This window comes from Plecotus auritus (assembly GCF_963455305.1).
Source record: "Plecotus auritus genome assembly, chromosome: 7".
NCBI lineage: Eukaryota > Metazoa > Chordata > Mammalia > Chiroptera > Vespertilionidae > Plecotus > Plecotus auritus.
In genome coordinates this window covers 147484600-147507179 of record NC_137774.1, presented here as the reverse complement: position 1 = coordinate 147507179, position 22580 = coordinate 147484600, and the positions used below count along the sequence as shown (strand labels likewise).

At 42.6% G+C, this 22580-nt stretch overlaps 2 protein-coding genes across 2 annotated transcripts in view; one reads left to right on the top strand and one right to left on the bottom strand.

Moving 5' to 3' along the window:
* The window catches only part of SDHA (succinate dehydrogenase complex flavoprotein subunit A), a 40676-nt gene extending 24263 nt beyond the window's left edge, over positions 1-16413 (bottom strand). The window contains exons 1-3 of the mRNA XM_080677595.1: positions 16214-16413; positions 2826-2906; positions 1182-1343 (exon numbers count right to left, since the gene is read on the bottom strand). Of these exons, the coding sequence (XP_080533721.1) occupies positions 1182-1343; positions 2826-2906; positions 16214-16276 (306 nt within the window). The 5' untranslated portion in view covers positions 16277-16413. The remainder of the gene's footprint in view (positions 1-1181; positions 1344-2825; positions 2907-16213) is intronic.
* Positions 16414-16463: 50 nt separating this feature from the next.
* On the top strand, positions 16464-22580 carry CCDC127 (coiled-coil domain containing 127). Its single transcript, XM_080677594.1, has 3 exons — positions 16464-16533; positions 17889-18019; positions 21284-22580. The coding sequence occupies exons 2-3, from the start codon at positions 17899-17901 to the stop codon at positions 21943-21945; spliced, it is 783 nt and encodes a 260-aa protein (XP_080533720.1). The 5' UTR covers positions 16464-16533; positions 17889-17898; the 3' UTR covers positions 21946-22580.

Sequence of the window (22580 nt, the reverse complement as noted above, 5' to 3'; positions counted from 1 at the left end):
TAGATGCCTGGTCTTCTGGGCATTCCTAGTACTCTTCAGACTTTCTCAGGCCGTTGCCTGTCTTGTCCTTCAATTAAACCTCTCTTTTCTCAAGAACCAACATTCAAGTTAAGCTATCCTTTCCTTATTCTTTTTATTAAAACTGTACTACCTGAACATATTTTGCAATATTATTTAGAATTATCTATTTGTATATTTCATTTTAGACAACAAATTCTCCAAAGGTATATATTATTTATTCTTTAGTTTACAAAGCATAGCTTAGAACAAAGTATCTGGACAACTAAATTCCTGGAGAACGCTGCTGGACACTGACTACAGGCTGCTCCAGATTAGGGTGGCTTTAATGGTCTGTCTAAAGAGATACACTCTGTTGTCTCTATAAAAAAAAACAGACAGTAAAATATGATTTGGGAATACTACCTGTATGCAAGCTGGGCACACCTACAGTATGCCTAGAATGAAAGAACGAAATTATGAAATCACCATTAATTTTTCACCTTATTTATGTCTTCTTCCCTAAATTCAGAGCCACTGTTTTTCTGTCCTGAACATTCATGCCTCATCAAAGCTCATCGCCACCACACTTAATAAGGATGCAGCAGTAACCACAAGATTCAGAGCAGCCCTAACCAGTTTGGCTCAGTGGATAGAGCATCGGCCTGTGGACTGAAGGGTCCCAGGTTCGATTACAGTCAAGGACACATGCCCAGGTTGTGGGCTCGATCCCCAGTAAGGGGCTTACAGGAGGCAGCCAATCAAGGATTCTCTCTCATCACTGATGCTTCTGTCTCTCCCTCCCTCTTCCTCTCTGAAATCAATAAAAATATATTTTAAAAAAAATAATAATTTTTTTAAAAAAGAAAAGAAAACAAGCCTACAGACAAACTCATTTCAGACTGGTAAGTGCATCAAAGAAAGCTAAACCAAGAAGAGGGGAGGGGGCGTAGGTGGAGTGGTCAGAGAAGACCTGTGTGTGACTAAAGCAGAAACAAGAATGACAACAAGGTTCTAGGCAATGAGCAGGGGTAGTGTGGGCAGAGATCCCTAAGGGAGTGAGCTGAGTGAATGCAAGGGGCAAGGTGGGAAGGCGGCCGGTGGCAGAAAGTTGTTCAGGCAGAGTCTGGACAGCACAGTACCTTGCAGGTGCCAAAAGCACTGAGAGAGTCCCTTTCTCTTACCTGGGCTGCCACAGTGTGAGACCTGGTGGGAAATAGCTTTGTAACACAGGCGGTGCTAAACCCTGCCTCAGAAAGGCCAAACGCAGCTCGCAAGCCTGCCCCTCCAGCACCAACCACCACAGCATCAAATTCATGATCCACTACTGGGTATTGTGTAGAAATCTGGAAAAGAAAAATTCACCTGTTAGTCACCCATTCAACTACGTCAAACACTGAGACTGTAGCTGCAAAGAGCTTAAAGGGAATGAAAAGAAGAAACACAAAAGAGTAAGTGCCCAAAGAGCCTCCACCCTGTGTGAGGCCAAATACCTACAACTCGTAGTCCTGAGATATGGTGGGCACACCCTCAGTGAAAGGGGCCAGCTCTACCCATACCAAGCAGAGCCATCTATCCTGTGCAGCTAGGAAACCACCATTAATTGGAATGTTGAAGGTAAAGGTTCACCTCCAAGCAGGGAGATGTACAGATGCAAAGGAAAGCACCAACACAGACCAAAATACCAATTCTGCAGTTAGCTTTTCTTTTTAATTATCATTTTTACTTACCTTTTTTATTTATACCTATATACATAGGCTTAAATGAATCTGAGCTTATAATATAGTGTAGATCATGATTTTCCATCTGTGATCTGTAAGCTTCTCATGAAAATGTTAAAATTAAATATTGTTTTCATGTAGATAAGTTTATCCCAGCTCAGCTGAGTGACCTCAGAAGAACCAAGGACCATGACTCTATTTCAGGCCCATGTTTGCGTTTTTTACTGAGAAGGTGCCAACTAGCACTCAGTAACTATTTTGAGGTTATGAGAAAAGAACCTATAAGCAAATTTCCATTTCTTCAACAGAGAGCAGATGAACCCACTGAACCAAAAGAGCCTCCATGGTCCTGTGTGGAGTAGGGTGTCATCTTCCACCCCCGTAAACACTGTTCATTTGTCATTTGTATTTTTTTATTTTGCTGCTTTACTTGATTTAAATTTTAGTCTGGTTTACATAACAGCTATAAGAAAAAAATGTTAGTATCTATGTTTATATTTATAATACATTAAGTATTACTACACTAAAAATAATCTGGGCATGCACTGGAACAAGAATTTTTTTCTTTAAATAAGACCTGTGTAGTAATCAAATGTATTAAAAACTGGTATAGATCACTATCCCTCTAAGCCAAGATAATCCTATATAATAAAAGCCTAATATGCTAAGTGTCCAGTCGTCTGGTTGGCCATTCAATCAATCAAAGTGTAATATGCTAATGATATGCTAAGACTGCTCAAATGCTCCCTATGACGTGCATTGACCACCAGGGGGCAGAGAGTCGACCAGTCGACCAGTTCCTATGAGGTGCACTGACCACCAGAGGGCAGACGCTCTGACCTATAGGTCAGCTTACTGGTGGGGTCTCGCTGATCAGGATTGAGTGAGATGAGCCGGACACGCCCTGGAGCCCTCCTGCGGTCCCTCCCCAGCTGGCCAACCTCCTGCATCCCTCCCTGGCCCCGATCATGCACCAGTGGGGTCCGTCAGCCTGGCCTGCGCCCTCTCGCAATCCAGGCTGAAGGACACCCATCCCCCCCCATGTGCACAAATTTCGTGCACCAGGCCTCTAGTAATTTATAATGGAACAAAAAGTCATGAACTTACTGAATCTGAAACTTTAGCAGATGACCTCTTACTCCCATCAACAGTGAAGTCAAAACCACGGGATCCCGATGATAATGGCCGCTGGTGAGAGAGATGGATGGAGAGTACTAAGTATCTTAAAGAAACAGGAGACTGATAATTAAATTTCCTCTCCTGAGCTGTTAACCTTTTTATGTACTTGGGTGCTCCCCCTCACTTAGAAACCTCACCTGGGAGCCTGTACTGAACCCTCAAGGATAGAGCAGGGGTTAAGGACCCAGACAAGCCCAAAGGGGACTTGACACTTTAGGATGAAGCTGGTTCCCAACAGGATACTTACTGACTCAGCTAGGAAATGAAAAAGGCATACTTTCGCATTAGTTTCTGAATTTGCTATTTTAAATGGACAATGGGGAAGACAATGTGGTAGTTTTGCAAACAAGGAAGCACTTTTTTTGAATCCATAACCCTCTTCACACTGAAGAACACCCGTCTGTGAGGTTTTGCGGTTCACTGGGAAGACACGGGACCCTGCAGCAGATCAATGCTCTGGAACAGGCTCTACTGCTTGCTGTGAACTTAGGCACCAGGGCCGTTATCCCTTCACTGTACACTTGAGGATTCCAGGCCCAGAGATGCTTCGCCACTCTCCACTTGACACTAGGCCTCAGCCACATCTCCTCTCATCTATCTACATCACAACACCTGGACACTTGTTCCTGGCCGTTCCCTAGGGAACCTCTACAATTCTTCAAGTCTCGGCTTAAAGGTCCCATCTTATAAACATCTACCCAAGAAAACTGGCATTAATGAAATCAAAGCACAGCATGAGAGGCAACATTCCTCATATACTAAAATGGTCAACAACTGGCTGGCACGCTCAGTGGTTAGGGTGTTGGTTAGCACAGGGGAAGGGTCATAGGTTCAATTCTGGGACAAAGCACATACTGGGTTGCAAGTTTGATCCCTGCCCTGGGGCATGTGTGGGAGGTATCCAATCCACATGTCTCTTTTACATGGATGTTCCTCTCTCCCTCCTTCCTTCCCACTCTCTCTAAAAATCAATGGAAAAATAGTCCTCAGTCGAGAATTAAAACTAAAGAACAGTTTTAGAAAATAAGTACATTCAATAATGACAAAAGGGGATATGAGAGATGCCTTCAAGTATTCTGCAATTTAGGAGAGACGTTATTTACTATGTGGGTTAAAAAAAATTATTCTGTAGGGCAAACAAGTGGAGATTATAGGGAAGAGAATTTGACAAAATACAAAATGAACTCTCACTGAGCTGCTGTAAACTAAGTGGACTTTGCTCTAAGATCAAAGGACTCAGGCCAGGTTGGATGACTTGACCATCTGTGAGGAAGTCAGAGGTGGCTCCTACCTTTAAAGCTCCCTCTAACTCTGAGACTGAACGATGATGGCACAAATATTTGAGTTTATTTTCATTGCTCCATTACAAAGTAGCTTCTTGTATTTTTAAACAGAGTTGAACTTATAAGAGCGATATTTGTAACTTCTCCAATTTATTTTTAAGCACATTTGTTTTTATTGACATAGCGCAATTTAGTTTTTTCCTTCAGAAAATGAATTAAAAAGAACAAAATTCCTTTGCTTCAATTTAATTTTTTAAATGGCAAAATCATATTTTAACAAAGAATTGTCACTGAAATAATTTTAGATATAGGTAATTAGATATCCTATATAATAAAGAGGGAATATGCTAATTGACCATCACTCCGTCACAAAGATGGCTGCACCCACAGCTGAGGCCAAGTTCCCATAAGGAGCCTTAACGAGCAATCAGCAGGGACCTGAGGCTATGCCCTCCCTTGCCCCCGTGGGGCTTAACAGGGGACTCAGGCCATGCCCTCCACCCAGCAGGGCTTCACAGGGACCTCAGGCCTAGCCCCCCACCTGGCAGGGCTTGACAGGGGACCTCAAACCACACCCCCTGCCCAGCAAGGCTTGACAGGGGACCTCAGGCTGCGCCCCCCTGCCTGGCTGGGCTTGACAGGGGACCTCAGGCGGTGCCCCCCACCCAGCAGGGCTTGACAGGGGACCTCAAGGTGCCTCCCCAGTGCTGGGTCGGGGGAACTCAGGCCACAACCGCCCCCCCCCCCCCCGCCCAGTGGGGCTTGACAGGGGACCTGAGGCTGCGTCCCCCTGCCAGTGGGGCTTGATGGGGGACCTGAGGCTGCACCCCCCCCCACCTGGCAGGGCTTGATGGGGGACCTCAGGCCATGTCCCCTGCCCGGAAACGCTTGACAAGGGTGGGACTGGCCAGGTCTGGATCTAGCCCAATGCGGGGGGGGGGGGGTGAGGGGGGTGCGCCTGGCAGCCGGGTCTGGGTCTCACTCGATTTTGAGGAGCATGTGGGTGGGCGGGGACTTGACTCTGGGTCCCGTGGTATGCCCCAGACTCTGACAGGAGGAAGGTTTTCATATACATTTTACTAATTTTCTTTCATCTCTGACACTTCTATTATAGAGAAAGGGCAAATAGCAATATTAAATTATTTCCTCTAATTAATCCCCTTTTGATGTGCACAAATTTCATGCACCAGGCCACTAGTCTATAATATAGATATAGGTAATAATACCAATAAGAACAGTGCATTTTGTAATACAAAGTTAAAACAAAACAGTGAGATTCCCTAAGTACTTCTTGTTTGGATGTTCATGTTAAATAAAGAAACACACTTAAAAAGGGGCAGCTACTACAATGAAATCTTTAACAAATGATCACATTGTCTCCCTGTGGAAAATAGTAACACTAACTTTTGTATTTAAATCTGATTGTAGAATTTGGAGAGTCCAATTGTAACCCAATTTCTGTCTTTAGATAAAACTAATTTTGTGCCACTTACTAATTAATGTTTTTTTAAGAGAACCATCAAACATTTTCTAACAGGGCAACACGAAGAATGGGGAAATCTACGTAAGGTACAACTAAAAGGAACACTCAGACCTTTTAATACTATAGGTGACTGAATTAGGAGGTAAAAGGCAGAACACAGTAAGAAGAGTAGAGATACTGATATCATCAATCTAGCAAAGTGGGAGAAGTCCTCAACTAATAGAATCTATGAGTGATGAACAAGAAACGCATTTGCATGTACAATCTATACAATTACAAAAGAAGCCAACAGAGGATCTGAAAAGTGGTTGCATAACTATATTGGGAGAGCTGACACTGTGGTTTAAGTAAACTAAATCCTTACCAGAAAAAGTCCATGTCTAAAATGGATAAAAATGCACCTGCATGTTAGCTAGAGAAAAGGAGGTAAATACCAAGAGTCAATACCAGAAACAATTCAGAATTGATTCCACTGGGGACCAGGTCTGTGGAAAAGGGGGGTAGGGGTATCTTATTCCTTTTTATTTATAAGGCCTTCTGCACTCATTGACTTTTCTTTTTTTGACAACTATGTGTAATTATTTTCATTAAAAAATAAAAAAATTTTAAAACAGGGATGCTTAAAATACAGCTGACAAGGTTATAATATAGTTCACAAGGTTACTGAGCACAGGCTGCAAGCTGTGGGTCCTGGCTCAATTGAATACACACAAAGATTTCACATATTACATCAGAGTCCTCATTACCCCACAGAGAAACTAAATCTATCCAGGGTACCTGAGCTTTGGACTTGGGTCTACCCAGCTAGCTCCATCCAGATCCTATACTTTCCCTACTATCTAAGGATCTTGGGGGGAAAAAAATCTCTGGAACTCCAAAGTAAGATGAATATCCACGTTATATATAAAAGCCAAACTATAATTATTCAAGTGAATCAGGAAAAACATCACACACGATACAAAACTCTATGGGATCGGCACTCTTATTACCGCAAGAAAAAAAAAAAAGTAATTCTAGACACACCATTAAAACATATAAATGCAGGAGGACAGAAAAATGGCGGCGGAATAGACAGACGTGTTCCGAGCCTTGTCCCGGAGCAGAAAGAAAGAACAGCTGAGGGTCGCACTAGGAGTGTTTGTTGGCAAGTTGGGGGACAGCTGAACTCCAGAAGAAGGTGGGAGACTGCTAGATGGGGTTCCCCTGACCTGGCAGCTCCCACTGCGGCTGGGTCCCCTCCCGGAGCTGCGGGCTTGGACGCAGAGTCTGCGCCATCTTGGACCGGAAAGTGGAGCTTATCGGAAGCCTGAGAATCCACAACTGCGGCACCCACGGAACAGCTGCGAGCCCCAGAACAACGCTCCCCAATTGGCGCAAACACACGGGTTCAGAGGAGCTCTACACTCCACCACGGAAAGGTCAGGTTTCACCTGGGATAAGGTGAGGTCTCTGGTCCTGGTGGGAGAGAGGAACCCGCGTTTTGCGGGAGCTGGAGGACCAGGGAAGTCTGTGCCTAGAAAAATCCGTGGCTGTTGGGGCTGGCGTGATCTGTGAATGTGGAAAGGGGTCCTCAGAGCTGCTAACAGAAGGGCTCTCTAAAAAGCAACCCATTTTGATCTGACGTGCAGGGACACCCTAAGAATTTCAGGGGTGTGCTAGACTTACGCGCAGCCACGGGCTTTTTCCTCTTGAAATTCTTGCTTCTGATTACTAAGCCCAATACATAGGATCACCCAGTTGGGGACACCCTGGGAGACTGCAGGGGAAAGTTGTTTTTCTGGAACCTGGGGATTGGAGCGGGGAGTGACCATCGGAGAGCCAACTCTGAGGCAGCCCACTCCCACAAACCGGTAGTGAGTGCCACAGGGAAAGAAGGCTCTAACACTCCCTAGAGAGGCCATAGATAAACCCGGAAGTCAATCCAGAAACACTGCCACCCAGGGGCTGAATCACAAATTGACTCTTGTGTAATCAAAAATAAAGGAATACGAGAAATTAAGACACACCGCCTGCTTAAAATCAGGACTGGCTTACATCACTGAAGAGCAGTGGAACGCAGGGAACTGCAATACTGTCCGGACTGAGAAACAGTCGTGCCAAACAGAACAACAGAGGAAGTGAATGACCTTCACTACTCCACATTTTATTTTTATTTTTTATTTTTTAATTTTCATTTTATGCATCTTTTACTCAAGAAACTAATATTTTTTCTTTTTTCCTCACTTGATTTTACCTTTTTAATTATTACATTTTTATTTTCAATCCGTATTATTACTACTGCTATTTTATCTTTTTTTTTTTTAAGTGTCATTTTATTTTCTCTTCATTTTGTTTTGGGATTAATGTTCTACATTCTATTTTTATCTTTCCTTTAGCATCATTTTACTCTATCTCAACTCTACCTTTATGCCATCACTCTCTTCCTCACTTTTCCCTTTTCGGTGTCCTGTTTATCTTACCCCTTTCCTGCTTTATATTTTCCCTATTCTTTCTGTTTACCCCCTGTTAAAATTTCACCCTACTTATATATCTAATCTCCAATCCCCTGCTCCAAGTCCATACACACCTCTCTCTTCGCTGTCTTAACTATCCAAAAAATTGTTTCTCTCTGTCCTTTTGTTGTTGTTGTTGTTTAATTTTTTGTTTGTTTAGTGCTTCTGTTTTCCCTTGCCTCACTCAATACTAGTTGGTGTTGTAGTTTGTATTAACCCCCAGGTACTTGTTGCTGGCATTTGCTGGGATAAGTGATTGTTCTATTGGAGTTTTATCCCCAATATATATAGTCTGTTTCCCTTTCTCTCTTAGTCTCTTTCTTGTCTCTCTTACTTTTTTTTTCTTCTTTTTTTCCCTTTTCCCAATTTCATTTTGACACTCCTTTTTTTTTCTTCTTCTTTCTTTCTTTTTCCTCTTCTTCTTTCTCTCCTATCCCCTAATTTGCCTTTCTCTGGTGGTCAACTTTATTGGAGGTTATTAATATTGTGAATACATTTCTGTTCAGTGCCTTGTGTGTTGTACCTGGTAGTGCTGTATTTTGTGCCTTTAAATCAACGCAGGAGAGAGAGAACTACATAACCAGACAACCAGAGAAGAGAGACCATGGGGAGACAAAGACACAGCCCGCATATGAAAGAAAAGCATGCATCACCAGAAAAGGAAGTAAACGAAATGGAGGCAAGCAACCTTCCAGAAAAAGAATTCAGAGAAATGGTCATAAGGTGGCTGAAAAGAATGGAAGACAAATTCGACAATATGAGCAAGAACCAAGAGGAAATGAAGAAGAACCAAGAAGAAATGAAAAATGACATCGCTGCTGTAAAGAACTCAATAGAAAGCATCAAGAGTAGACTAGAAGAAGCAGAGGACCGCATCAGTGAGTTTAGAAGACAAGATGGGAAAAAATACCTAAGTAGAGCAACTTCTAGAAAAAAAAAATTAAAAGGCAGGAGGAGAGCCTAAGGGAACTTTGGCACAACACAAAACAAAACAACATCCGCATAATAGGGGTTCCAGAAGGAAAGGAAGCTGAGCAAGGAATAGAAAACCTCTTTGAAGAAATAATGACAGAAAATTTCCCTGATATAGAGAAGAAAAAACCCACACAAATCCAAGAAGCTCACAGAGTCCCAAGCAAAATGAACCCCAAAAGACCGACACCAAGGCACATTATAATTAAATTTGCAAGCACCAACGATAAAGTACGAATCTTAAAAGCGGCCAGAGAGAGACAGAAAGTTACCTACAAAGGAACCCCCATCAGACTAGCAACTGATTTCTCAACAGAAACTCATCAGGCCAGAAGGGAATGGAATGAAATATACAAAGTCATGCAAAGGAAGGGTCTGAATCCAAGAATACTGTACCCAGCAAGGCTATCAATCAAAATTGAAGGTGAAATCAGGAGCTTCACAGACAAAAAAGGACTAAGGGAATTTATTACCACCAAACCAGCAATGCAAGAAATGCTAAAGGGTCTGCTGTAAAAAAAAAAAAAAAAGAAATAGGAAGTGAAGAAGGAACACAGGTGTAAAGAATAGGAATGGCGACAAATAAGTACCTATCAATAATAACTTTAAATGTAAACGGATTAAATGCCCCAATCAAAAGACATAGGGTAATGGATTGGATAAGAAAACATGACCCATATATCTGCTGTCTACAAGAAACCCACCTCAGAAAAAAAGACGCACACAGACTGAGGGTGAAGGGATGGAAAAAGATTTTCCAGGCAAATGGAACTGAAAAAAAACCTGGGGTAGCAATACTTATATCTGACAAATTAGATCTCAAACTGAAGGACATAACAAGAGATAAGGAAGGCCACTTCATAATACTAAAGGGAGCAATCCAACAAGAAGAAATAACTCTGGTAAACATATATGCACCCAATACAGGAGCACCCAAATACATAAAAAAACTCCTGGAGGATATCAAGGATGAGATTGACAGCAATACAATCATAGTAGGAGACTTTAATACCCCACTATCACCATTGGACAAATCCTCTAAACAAAAAATCAGCAAAGAAACATCAATCCTAAATGACTCACTAGACCAGATGGAATTAATTGACATCTTCAGAACATTTCACCCCAAAGCCACAGAATATACATTCTTCTCAAGTGCACATGGGTCATTTTCAAAGATAGACCATATGTTGGGAAATAGGCAAAGTCTCTTCAAATTCAAGAAGATAGAAATCATATCAAGCATCTTCTCAGACCACAGTGGCATAAAACTGGAAATCAACTACAATAAAAACAACCCAAAGAAATCAAACACATGGAGGCTAAACAGCATGCTATTAAACCATGACTGGGTTACCAGAGAGATCAAAGAAGAAATAAAAACATCATGGCAACAAATGACAATGAAAACACTACAATCCAAAATCTATGGGACACAGCGAAAGCAGTCTTGAGAGGGAAGTTCATAGCTCTACAAGCCTACTGCAAAAAACAAGAAACAATGGTAATAAATTACCTAACCCAACAACTCAAAGAGTTAGTAAAAGAGCAACAAGAAAAGCCCAGTGTAAGCAGAAGGAAGTAGATAATAAAGATCAGAGCAGAGATAAACGACATAGAGACCAAAGAAACAATACAAAAGATCAACAAAACCAAGAGCTGGTTCTTTGAAAGGATAAACAAGATTGATGAACCTCTAGCCAGGCTCACCAAGAAGCAAAGAGAGAGGGCCCAAATAAACAAAAGCAGAAATGAAAGAGATGAAATTACAACAGATCCCGCCGAAATACAAAGGATTGTTAAAAAATACTACGAACAACTCTATTCCAACAAACTGGACAACCTGGAGGAAATGGACATATTCCTAGAAAAATATAACCTTCCAAAACTCAATCAGGAAGAATCTAAACAGCTCAATATGCCAGTAACTATGGAAGAAACTGAAGCAGTCATCAAAGAGCTTCCGGCAAACAAAAGCCCGGGGCCAGACGGCTTCACAGGAGAGTTTTACCAAACATTCAAGGAAGAACTAAAACCTATCCTCCTCAGACTATTCCAAAAAATTCAAGAGGAAGGAACACTTCCAAGCTCCTTCTATGAAGCCAGCATCACCCTAATACCAAAACCAGATAAAGACAACACAATGAAGGAGAATTACAGGCCAATATCCCTCATGAATGTAGATGCCAAAATCCTCAACAAAATTCTAGCAAATTGGATCCAGCACTACATCAGAAAGATCATACACCATGACCAAGTAGGGTTTATCCCAGGAATGCAAGGATGGTACAATATCCGCAAATCAATAAATGTGATACATCATATAAACAAATTGAAAGATAAAAATCACATAGTCATATCAATTGATGCAGAAAAAGCATTTGACAAAATCCAACACCCTTTCTTGATAAAAACTCTCAACAAGGTGGGAATAGAAGGATCATACCTCAACATAATAAAAGCTATATATGATAAACCCACAGCTAACATCATACTCAATGGGCAAAAACTAAAACCATTTCCCCTAAGAACAGGAACAAGACAGGGATGCCCACTCTCACCACTCCTGTTTGACATAGTATTGGAAGTATTAGCCATTGCAATTAGACAAGAAGAAGAAATAAAAGGCATCCAAATTGGAAAAGAAGAAGTAAAGCTGTCCTTATTTGCAGATGACATGATATTGTACATAAAAAACCCGAAAGACTCCATCAAAAAACTAACAGACTTAATAAATGAATTCGGCAATGTAGCAGGATACAAAATTAACGCGAAGAAATCTATGGCATTTCTATACACCAACAGTGAACTTACAGAAAGAGAGACTAAAAAAGCAATCCCATTTTCCATCGCACCAAAAAAATTAAGATACTTAGGAATAAACCTAACCAAGGAGGTAAAAGACCTGTATGCGGAAAACTACAGGACACTGAAAAAAGAGATAGAGGAAGATGTAAACAGATGGAAGAACATACCATGTTCATGGATTGGTAGAATCAACATCATCAAAATGTCCATACTACCCAAAGCAATCTATAGATTCAATGCACTCCCCATTAAAATACCAACAGCATATTTCACAGACCTAGAAAGAACTCTCCAAAAATTCATCTGGAATAAAAAAAGACCCCGAATAGCCACAGCAATCTTGAGAAAGAAGAATAAAGTAGGAGGGATCTCAATACCAGATTTCAAGCTGTATTACAAAGCCACTGTCCTCAAAACAGCCTGGTAACTGGCACAAGAACAGACATATAGATCAATGGAATAGAGAATCCAGATATCGACCCAAACCAATATGCGCAATTAATATTTGACAAAGGAGGCATGAGCATACAATGGAGTCAAGACAGTCTCTTCAATAAATGGTGTTGGGAAAATTGGACAGATACAGGCAAAAAAATGAAACTAGATCACCAACTTACACCATACACAAAAATAAACTCAAAATGGATACAGGACTTAAATATAAGACGGGAAACCATAAAAATACTAGAGGAATCCACAGGCAGCAAAATCTCAGACATATGCCAAAAGAACTTTTTCAGTGATACTGCCTCTAGGGCAATGGAAGCCAAAGAGAAAATAAACAAATGGGACTACATCAAAATAAAAAGCTTTTGCACAGCAAAAGAAACCATCAACAAAACAACAAGAAATCCCACTGTATGGGAGAACATATTTGCAAATGTTATCACTGATAAAGGTTTAATCTCCAACATTTACAAGGAACTTATAAAAGGAAGATAAATGATCCAATAAAAAAATGGGCAAAGGACCTAAATAGAATCTTTTCGAAAGAAGACAGAAGGAAGGCCAAGAGACACATGAAAACATGCTCAAAGTCACTAATTATCCGAGAGATGCAAATCAAAACGACAATGCGATACCATCTCACACCTGTCAGAATGGCTATCATCAACAAGTCAACAAACGACAAGTGTTGGCGAGGATGCGGAGAAAAAGGAACCCTCGTGCACTGCTGGTGGGAATGCAGACTGGTGCAGCCACTGTGGAGAACAGTATGGAGTTTCCTCAAAAAACTGAAAATGGAACTCCCATTTGACCCAGTAATCCCACTCCTAGGAATATATCCTAAGAAACCAGAAACACCAATCAGAAAGGATATATGCACTCCTATGTTCATAGCAGCACAATTTACAATAGCTAAGATTTGGAAACAGCCTAGGTGCCCGTCAGCAGATGACTGGATCAGAAAACTATGGTACATCTACACAATGGAATACTATGCTGCCATAAAAAAGAAGGAATTACTACCATTTGTAGGCACCTGGATGGAATTAGAGAACATTATGCTAAGTGAAATAAGCCAGTCAATGAAAGAAAAATACCACATGATCTCACTCATTTGGGGATGAAAAACATTATAAACTGATGAACAAAAAGATAGTTACAGAGGCAGTAAAGCATCAAACAGACTGTCTAATTACAGCGGTAAGGTTAGGGAGAGGTGGGGGAAATAAGAGATCAACTGAAGGACTTGTATGCATGCATATAAGAGTAACCAACGGATGCAAAACATTGGGGGGTGAGGGCATGTATGGGAGTTGGGGGAGGGGGCAATGGTAAGATATGTACACATATAATGCCTTAATAAAAATTTGAAAAAACAAAAACAAAAACATATAAATGCAAAGAAAATAAGTTAACTTAGATAGGACAAGGGTCTCAAAGTCTGAGCAGTTCTATTTGTGTCAGTCCATTAGGACAACTGGAAAGGAAATAAAGGCAAAACAGATTTGATAATTTTGTAACTTGAAAGCATCTGTAAATATTAAATGACTTGGAAACACCACAGAACTGTACAAGATGAGATAAAGAAAACTTCTCTGTGGTCTTGATTCAAATTATCCTCATCATCTACTTTCCATGGACATGTCTCAATTGGCATCATAAATTTCTCTTTCTTTTGTTCTGTCAAATTGACCCTTTTGTTCTTGCCAACCTTAATCTCCAATAAATATATTGCTTGAGGAAAGAATTAATTTCCATAGGAAAACTTATCTTCATCAAGACCGTCTTTTGTAGGCCTACCTTGTTCAGTTGTACTATCTCTATGTTGCCATCATGTTTACAACTACCTAAACACAGAGAGTGGTGAAGATTCCAGGAGAAAATCAAGGTAAGTAAAGTGCTGGCAGCTAACAGCTGACTTCAACAGACACCACTTCCAATCAAGTCAATACCAAAGGTTTACACACTCTGACCTCTTGTGCTTAGAACCTCACCCACTTTCAGCTATAAACTGGAGCCAGAATTCTAGTCCAGCCTGGATTAAGAACAACTTTTGTTTTCATAAATTGACAAAGGATAGGTGATGGGTGAAGGAAATTCCACAGGCTGGAGGGTCTCAGTCTGCACAAGGAATGCAAGAGTTAAGGACAGACACATTAGCCCTTTTCCAATCACCACCAGTTACCAGTCTGCCATTTCACCTAACAAGAAGAACTTACAAGACTGCTCATGTTTGGCTGACTAAAAATACTCCACAGACTATGAACTTCACTTGGACTCCCTACCTGTGTCTTAGAGCCCAAAATGAAGGGTGCGGGTCTCTGGTCAGTAAGCACGTTGCAAAGTATTTAAACTATTTTTGGCCCTGGCCCGTTGCTCAATGGTTAGAGCGTGGGCCCTGGTACCAAAGAGTGGCCGGTTCAATTCTCAGTAAAGGGCACTTACCTGGGCCAGCCCATCTAGGGGCGTGGGGGTGGGGTGACAATGTTTCTCTCTCTCTCCCCCTCCTCACTTCCTTTCACTCTCTCTAAAATAAAATAAAATAAATGCTTTCTGGTGTTGGCAGGATGGGATGGATGGCTGACTAAACCCTCTCATATTTAACGTAATTTTTAGTATACACCTTTCAAGAAGACAACTGCAGGTATAATTACAGGCATAAGTCGTGTCAATACTGTTGAATGCCTTGGTTCCTACTGGAACTTTTACGCTGTAATTACATTACTAAGTAGGTGGGTGAACCAATTAATTTAAAAGAACCAAACAACTAAATCCTCTAAATTTAGTGTGCTTACAGAATCCATGAAAGATCGACTCTGAAGATGTACTTGCAAAGAGCACGTCTGACACCCCCAGCACGGAGAGCAGAGGAATTCCTCTGCAGGTCACCCTTACTGATGGGAGCAGGCTGAGCCACGTCCTCCCAGGCCCGGGCCTCCTCAGATATCTCATGGAAAACGAACGTCCCGGCGTCCTCTCCCAATGTGGTTTTGCAGTCAGTGTGTCGACATTCTTCGTCCAATTTTCAAACGTGTGCACAAAGGCCACGATACAAAACCCAAAATGAAGGGCCTAAACTTACTTGCCAAAGCCTCGGTGTGGACACACAATCTGCGCTTTCTCGAAAGGGACCCCGATTTTGTAAACAGTTGCAAGGCAAGCTGAGGTGCGGCTGTTAGACACGCGTTCCACCTCACCCCGCCTTGGGCGGCAAAGACGGAGCCGGCGGGGAGCACGGCTCGAACCCCACCCTGCCACCGGCCACCCGGGGCCGTGGCGGCAACGTCGCCCCACCAAGGGGCTGTGGGGATCAGACCAGACTGTAGGCAGAGTGCCCCGCCCTGCCGGCGCCTTCGGCCAAATGCAAGGTTCCGCCTCCACCCCAGTTCTACTGGCCTTTGGGGATTCCGAGGCCTGGGGCACCAACAGGCCGCTACCTGCCGGGGTGACCTTGGGCAGACCCGCCTCCTCTTTTCTTTCAAGTGCGGGGTGCGGAGGCCAGGAGACCTTGGCCCAAGAGGCATCCACACTCGGGACAGAAGGGGATCCCGAGAAGGCTCGAGGGATCATTTGACCTTCACGGGGACGCGGCCCGGCCGGATAAAGAAAAAGCCCAGGTGCCCCCCTGATGGCGCCCGACCCTCTCGAGCGGCCCCGCGGGTCCTACCCGCTCCGGTCCGCAGGCTGTCCCCAGCCCGTCCACATCAGAGACTGGGGCGCGCGGTTCCCGCGTCTGCCACCCTAGCCTGCAGAGACCATATGCCCAGACCTCAGCCCTGCCCGCCCCAGCCCAGCCAGACGGACCGGACCCAGCCCGCGGTATTGACTCACCGTCCCGGTTAGCGCCAGGCGTTTGGTGCGCAGCAGCCTCGACGCAACCCGTAGCCCCGACATGTTCAGCTTCCGCTGCACAGTCTCCCCAGTCCTTGCGGCCAGCCGCGCCTGCCAAGTCGCTGCGCCCTGGGTCGAGGCGGGAGGACACTGCGCCTGCGCACCACGCTGCCCCCGGCGTCCGGGCTGGAAGAGAAACTGCGCCTGCGCACCTCTCGGGGACCCGGGGAGGGGCCTTGTGGAGGGGCACCGCGCCTGCGCAGAGAGGACTCGTGGACCCTGCTGTACTGAAGTTCCCTTTCGGCGCTCCCGGCAAGGGGGTAGGTTGGGGTTCAGCGCGCTCGGGAAGCTGATGTCTGGGCTGTGTTCGGGGGCGGGCCGAGACTCTCCTGTGGAAGCCCCCATGGTTGAGCGGGTTGAAGACCTGGCCCGGGTCCGGTTCGGCTCCTGGCTTAGGTGCCTTTACGCACTCGCCTGATGGATGTCACCAGCGGTCCAGATGGTGTTTGTTTTTCATTCTGTTATGTCTGAGATCTTTTGTGGAAGGAAGTGGCGGGGGAATAATAACAGCATACTCAGAAGTAGTATGATCATCATCCCGGTTTTCACATAACTTCCGATTACTATTAAGATCTTTTTGGGGCGCAGTTATGTGCAACATAATTTTGAATTATTTTGAGTAAGTTTACAAGGGACCGTTCCAATTTTATTGATATTTAGGTTGTTTCCAAATTTTTGCTACTAGTAAATAAAGCCATAAAGAATATATTTGTGCCTAACCTGTGTCTATATGTAGGACTACGTTGCTTTTATTAAAATTACATGTTTCCTCAGGCCACAGGCCCGGAAGGAATGAACACTGCATTTCCCACATGTCCTTTGAAAGTCATGCAGTTCAGTACTTTCAGATAACTAACTTTTTTATTCCATGGTTACCATAAACTTAACTTGAAGTCCTGAGCCATGTTTTTTGGCACTTCTTTATTGCTAATTAGAATTTAGGTTTTTAGGTGTTAAACAAGTGCTTATTGAAAAACCCACTAAGATTTTTCAAAATCGAGTCGAATTTATTTTTTTCTTAACTATCCTTTGACTATTTCTTTTGTCATCAGTCCATGATTTGTCACGTCAGTCAACATAGAAACAGGCCGAAAGCCTTCATGACTCTATTTTGTGAAAATGCCCAACCTAGTGTAGGCACTCAGTGAAGTAACATGAGACCCCAGTCTGGTGATGCAGATAAACCAGCTTCAGACGGAAGGGTCTGTAAGCTGGAGTTCATGACCAGTGAAGCCTCCCCTCGCTGGGCTTCAGCCCTCAATGCCTGTCACCTTTCCTAAAGCAGCCAGTGTTTTTGACACCTTCCTAGTTATATGTCTTAATGTACCACCATAATTTTAAACATTTTTAACTAAGGAACTTTCCTCCTCCTACTTGTTATTTGAGTTATTGAGGCATGTCTCTGACCCCACAGTACTGTGAGCTGCTCTTATCTGAGGTCTTGTTGCTTTCTTCTTTTGATCCTATAAGATTCAGTGATGCGCAACACATACCTAGTCCGAATAAAATTTTCTGGAAGAAAATAAAGGATTCCTATGAGCCAAGTAGATGATAAAATTGTGACAGACGTGTTTTATTCCTTTTGTATGGTTAATGGTTTTATTATTTACTTCAGGTATATCTTCATGAATAACTTAAATGACCCCCCAAATTGGAATATCCGGCCCAATTACAGGGATGATGGGGGTGATGGAAGCAAATGGAATTATGCCCTGTTGGTACCCATGTTGGGATTGGCTGCTTTTCGTAAGTCACAATTTTCCTGAGTTAGATTTTCTGGGTTGATGGTGTGGAGTCCAAAGACCTTGGGCTTTGAGACCTGACAAATGCAAGTGTATACCCAAGTTTTATCCCAAATGGTGTGTCTTGGGAAAATTACTCTCTGAGCTTCAGTTTCCCTGTCTCCATGGGGAGGTAGCAAATCCGAATTACTTGATGTGTTGTGAGGGTTAAAAACGACAAGATGTTTAAGAGCATTTTGTGTGGAGCGGGTATTAATAATTGTTGTCTTCCTTTCAAAGGCCTTATTGCTCTGAAGAGGGTTCCCTTGCTTCAGGTGCCCTCATAAAGACTGGAGGGTAGGGAAGAATAAAATGGGCCAAAAAAACGAAAGACCACACACCAGTTGTGGATGTCTGCTTAATGTTTAGAAGTCAGTCTTTGGCAGACTTCATCTGTGGAACCTGCTCAGCCTGGCCAGAAGTTCTCTCTGGTTTGAAGTAGCTTTGCACCACTTTGGGGAAATTACCTGTCACCAGTCAATTGTAATTATCACTGCATGATAAATTGATATTTAGAAGTTGGTTTTATATTTTGTCATATCCCATGGTTCTGCATTGGCATTAAGAATATGAGGGAATGGCCCTAACTGGTTTGGCTCAGTGGGTAGAGCGTCGGCCTGTGGACTGAAAGGTCCCAAGTTCGATTCCAGTCAAGGGCATGTACCTTGGTTGCAGGCACATCCCCAATAGGAGTTGTGCAGGAGGCAGCTGATCGATGTTTCTCTCCCATCGATGTTTCTGACTCTCTATCCCTCTCCCTTCCTCTCTGTAAAAAATCAATAAAATATATATTAAAAAAAAAAAATGAGGAAATGGCCCTGACTGGTTTGGCACAGTGAATAGAGCATCGGCCTGCGGACTCAAGGGTCCCAGGTTCGATTCCGGTCAAGGGCATGTACCTTGGTTGTGGGCACATTCCCAGTTGGGGGGTGTGCAGGAGGCAGCTGATTGGTGTTTCTCTCTCATCGATGTTTCTGGCTCTCTCTCCCTCTCTGTAAAAAATCAATAAAATATATTTTTAAAAAAAAAGAATATGAGGAAATGAATATCCAATTATAGAAAAGCAAAAGCTTCTCTCTATTGTGATACTTTTTATGGAGAGGCTTTATTACAAGCCTGGATTTCTCAGGTTCACCAGCTGGCATAGAGAAAGTGGATGTTGACAAGAGTAGAATTTATCAACTTCATTACTTTTGGACCATTCTAGGGGTCTAGTTCACATCCTTATTTTGCAATATAATTTCTCAACCACATAATTACCCTTTGGAGAATCCTTATAACAATGCAGCTAAAAGAATTCTCTGATCACATTACCTAAGCAAGACAACCAAGAAGAAAAAATAAAATATTCCTCAACCCTTCTCAAGGACAGAAAGCATCATTTCAAAAGTCCCAGAGCAAGAACTTCAAAAGTAAAGGTTTTTCTGAAAAGCTATAAAAGCTAGAGGTGAGTCTGAAAAACAAACGGAAAATGAAAGTCCCTTCAGGGCCTCTTCCAGTTTCAAAACTAATTATTACATTAGTAATTTCAATTCACTCACCAAGTTCATCACCCTAGCCACAGGCAACAGGTAGTCTTTCCAAGTATTAAGTAGTATTTTGCAAGATGGCAGGCTGTTGAACTTCTAAAGGACAACGCCTTAGGGCTGGATTTAGTCTCATGGAGAAGCAGGCATGGTGCAGATCACTGAGTCATAAAAACCACCAAATTTTGTCAGCTTCCATGAAAGTCAGTCAATGTTTAGTTTTTTAAGAAAGTGCCAAAATGTTTTCCAGAGTGGCTGTACCATTTTACGTTCTCACCAGCAGTGTGCGAGTGATCCAGTTTCTTGGCATCCTTGCCATCATTTGGTGTGGTCACTTGTTTTTGCTTCACCCATTCTTGTAGGTGTGTAGTGACAGTCCACTGGGATTTTAATTTGCATTTCACTAACGGCTAGTGATGTGGAGCATCTTTTCAGTGCTAACCTGCCATCAGTGTATCCTCTTTCATGGAAGGTCTGTTCCTGTCTTTTAGCCATTTCCTAATTGGATACGTTTTTAATACTGACTTTTGAGTTTTTATTCTAGATTCTAGTACTTTGTTGGATATCTGGTTTGCAGACATCTTCTTCCAGTATGTAGCTTGTCTTCTCAGTCTCTTAATGGAGTATTTCATAGAGCAAAAGTTTTAATTTTGATGAAGTCCAGTTTATCAACTTTTCCTTTTATGGGTCATGCTTTTCATGACAAGTCTGAAAACTCTTTGCTTAGCTCTAGGTCCTAAAGATTCTCCTATATATTTCCTAAAGTTTTAGTTTTACATTTTACCAAAAAAAGTGGATTAACTCAAATCAATTGTTTGCCTCCTGCCCTTGCCCTGGGGGATCTAGCCTGCAGCCGAGGTACGGTGCCCTTGACCGGAATCAAACCCAGGACCCTTCAATCTGTGGCCAACACTCTATCCACTGAGCCAAATGGGCTGGGGCTACTGATTATCTTCTTCTAAGTCAATTTGGGATCTTCCTGATTCTTGGTATGAAGAGTGATTTTTCTATTGAAACCTGAGCATCTTGGGTATTATGTTATGAGAGTGGTTTTTATTCACACCTTTTTGCCTGGTTTCTTGGGCAGTGCTCTGGTAGAAGGCGGGTGGTGCTGCCTCCTTATTTTCAGGTTGGCATGGAAGTCAGGCTCACCACCTGGACTCAAGCCCAGTGACACCATGTCTTGACATTGAACTTCTCACTTCACCTTACTTTTATGTACCCCTGTCATAACAATCAAACATCTGGGGCTTCAGCTACTTACTAGTGATGACCAGGCAACGCTGAACACATTTTGAAATTTACTTTAACCTGGCCGACTATATTTGAAGTATACCCATTTTTATTTTTTTCAACAAATAACCTATATTAAATGTTAAACCTTGCCAATAGTACATGGGGGCACTGTGGCTAGAGAGCAAAAGAAAGCAGTGGTTTTTTTCTTAGCCGTGGAAAATTAGGAAACTGAAAGGGGACTCCCTACTTTCAGCCTGTCATACTCATCTTTTGGGAGTCCTTATCTGATTTAAGAACTTTGCTTATTATATAGTTTTATACAAAGTGGTATATTTTTTGTAACTCTCAGGACGTAAGAGTTTATTGAAATCATGTCTTAGCTGCTTTATGTTTTCTTTAAAGTTTACAGAACGTCAGCTCTGGGTTTTCATTATGTGTGTTTGTCTCCCTCAATTCATTCATGTCAGGTTGGATTTGGTCTAGGGAGTCCCAAAAAGAAATAGAAAAAGAGCGGGAAGCATACCGTCAGAGGACGGCTGCTTTCCAGCGGGATCTTGAAGCCAAGTACCATGCCATGATCTCAGAGAACCGACGCGCCGTTGCTCAGTTGTCTTTGGAACTTGAAAAGGAACAAAACAGAACGACTAGTTATCGAGAAGCCCTTATCGTTCAGGGACGCAAATTGGTGGAAGAAAAGAAGCTTTTGGAACAGGAACGGGCTCAGGTCATGAAAGAAAAGCGACAGTTGCAGCCCTTGAGAAGTGCGTATCTGAGCTGCCTGGAAAAGGAAGAAGACTGGCAGAGGAGGGCCCAGATGCTGCTGAAAGAGTTTGAAGTTGCTCTTTCAGAAAGACAGAATATCTACTGCAGCCTGGTTCTCCCTCGCAGCAAGCGGCTGGAAATAGAGAAGAACTTACTGGTCCGAGCATCCACTGACCCAGTTGCTGCTGACCTAGAAATGGCAGCTGGCTTGACCGACATATTTAAGCATGATACCTATTGTGGTGATGTCTGGAACACCAACAAACGCCAAAATGGGAGACTCATGTGGCTATATCTCAAATACTGGGAACTAATTGTCGAACTGAAAAAGTTTAAGAAATTAGAGAAAGCCATACTAGAAGAGTAAGACAAGAATGAAGTAAAACCTTTTAATTACTCAGGTCAGACTGTCATTGTGACATTCTGCGTTACCCGATGTTTTCTTTTTTCCCTTCCTCCAGTACTACCTGTGTGTGGCCACATGCACTGAGTGGCCTTTCAGCCTGCACCTCTGAGCGGTACAACAGCCCTCAGCAGACACAGGGTTTCCTCCCCATCCCCACAGTTATTAAGGAAGCAGTTTCTTAGAAGCATTTTTTCAGCTATCAGCATTTTATTCGCAGAGAGTATAACCTCATATCTTAGCTTTAGGGTAAAACGGTTTTTAGGAAAGCGAAATACAGTAGTGATCCCCACTATAAGAAATTTCCTGTCTGCTTTTATCACTCCCTAAATAAATACTGTTTTCCCCTCGAATTATTTTTCTTCTAAAATTACATTTAGAAGTTGTCAGGTAGTGGATTAGAACTGCCTAACAGATGATAATAGGAAAATACTAATATTGTCAAGGTTTTATATTGTTTTAAAGATCTCCCACCAAAGGAAAAGGGGGTTTCTTGTATCCACTTGATACCCTAGTGTACGTTTGGAATTTGGCTTGTGTCTGTATTCAATAGATATTGTTGATTAGTGGTGACATATAATAAAAGATACCTGCAATTT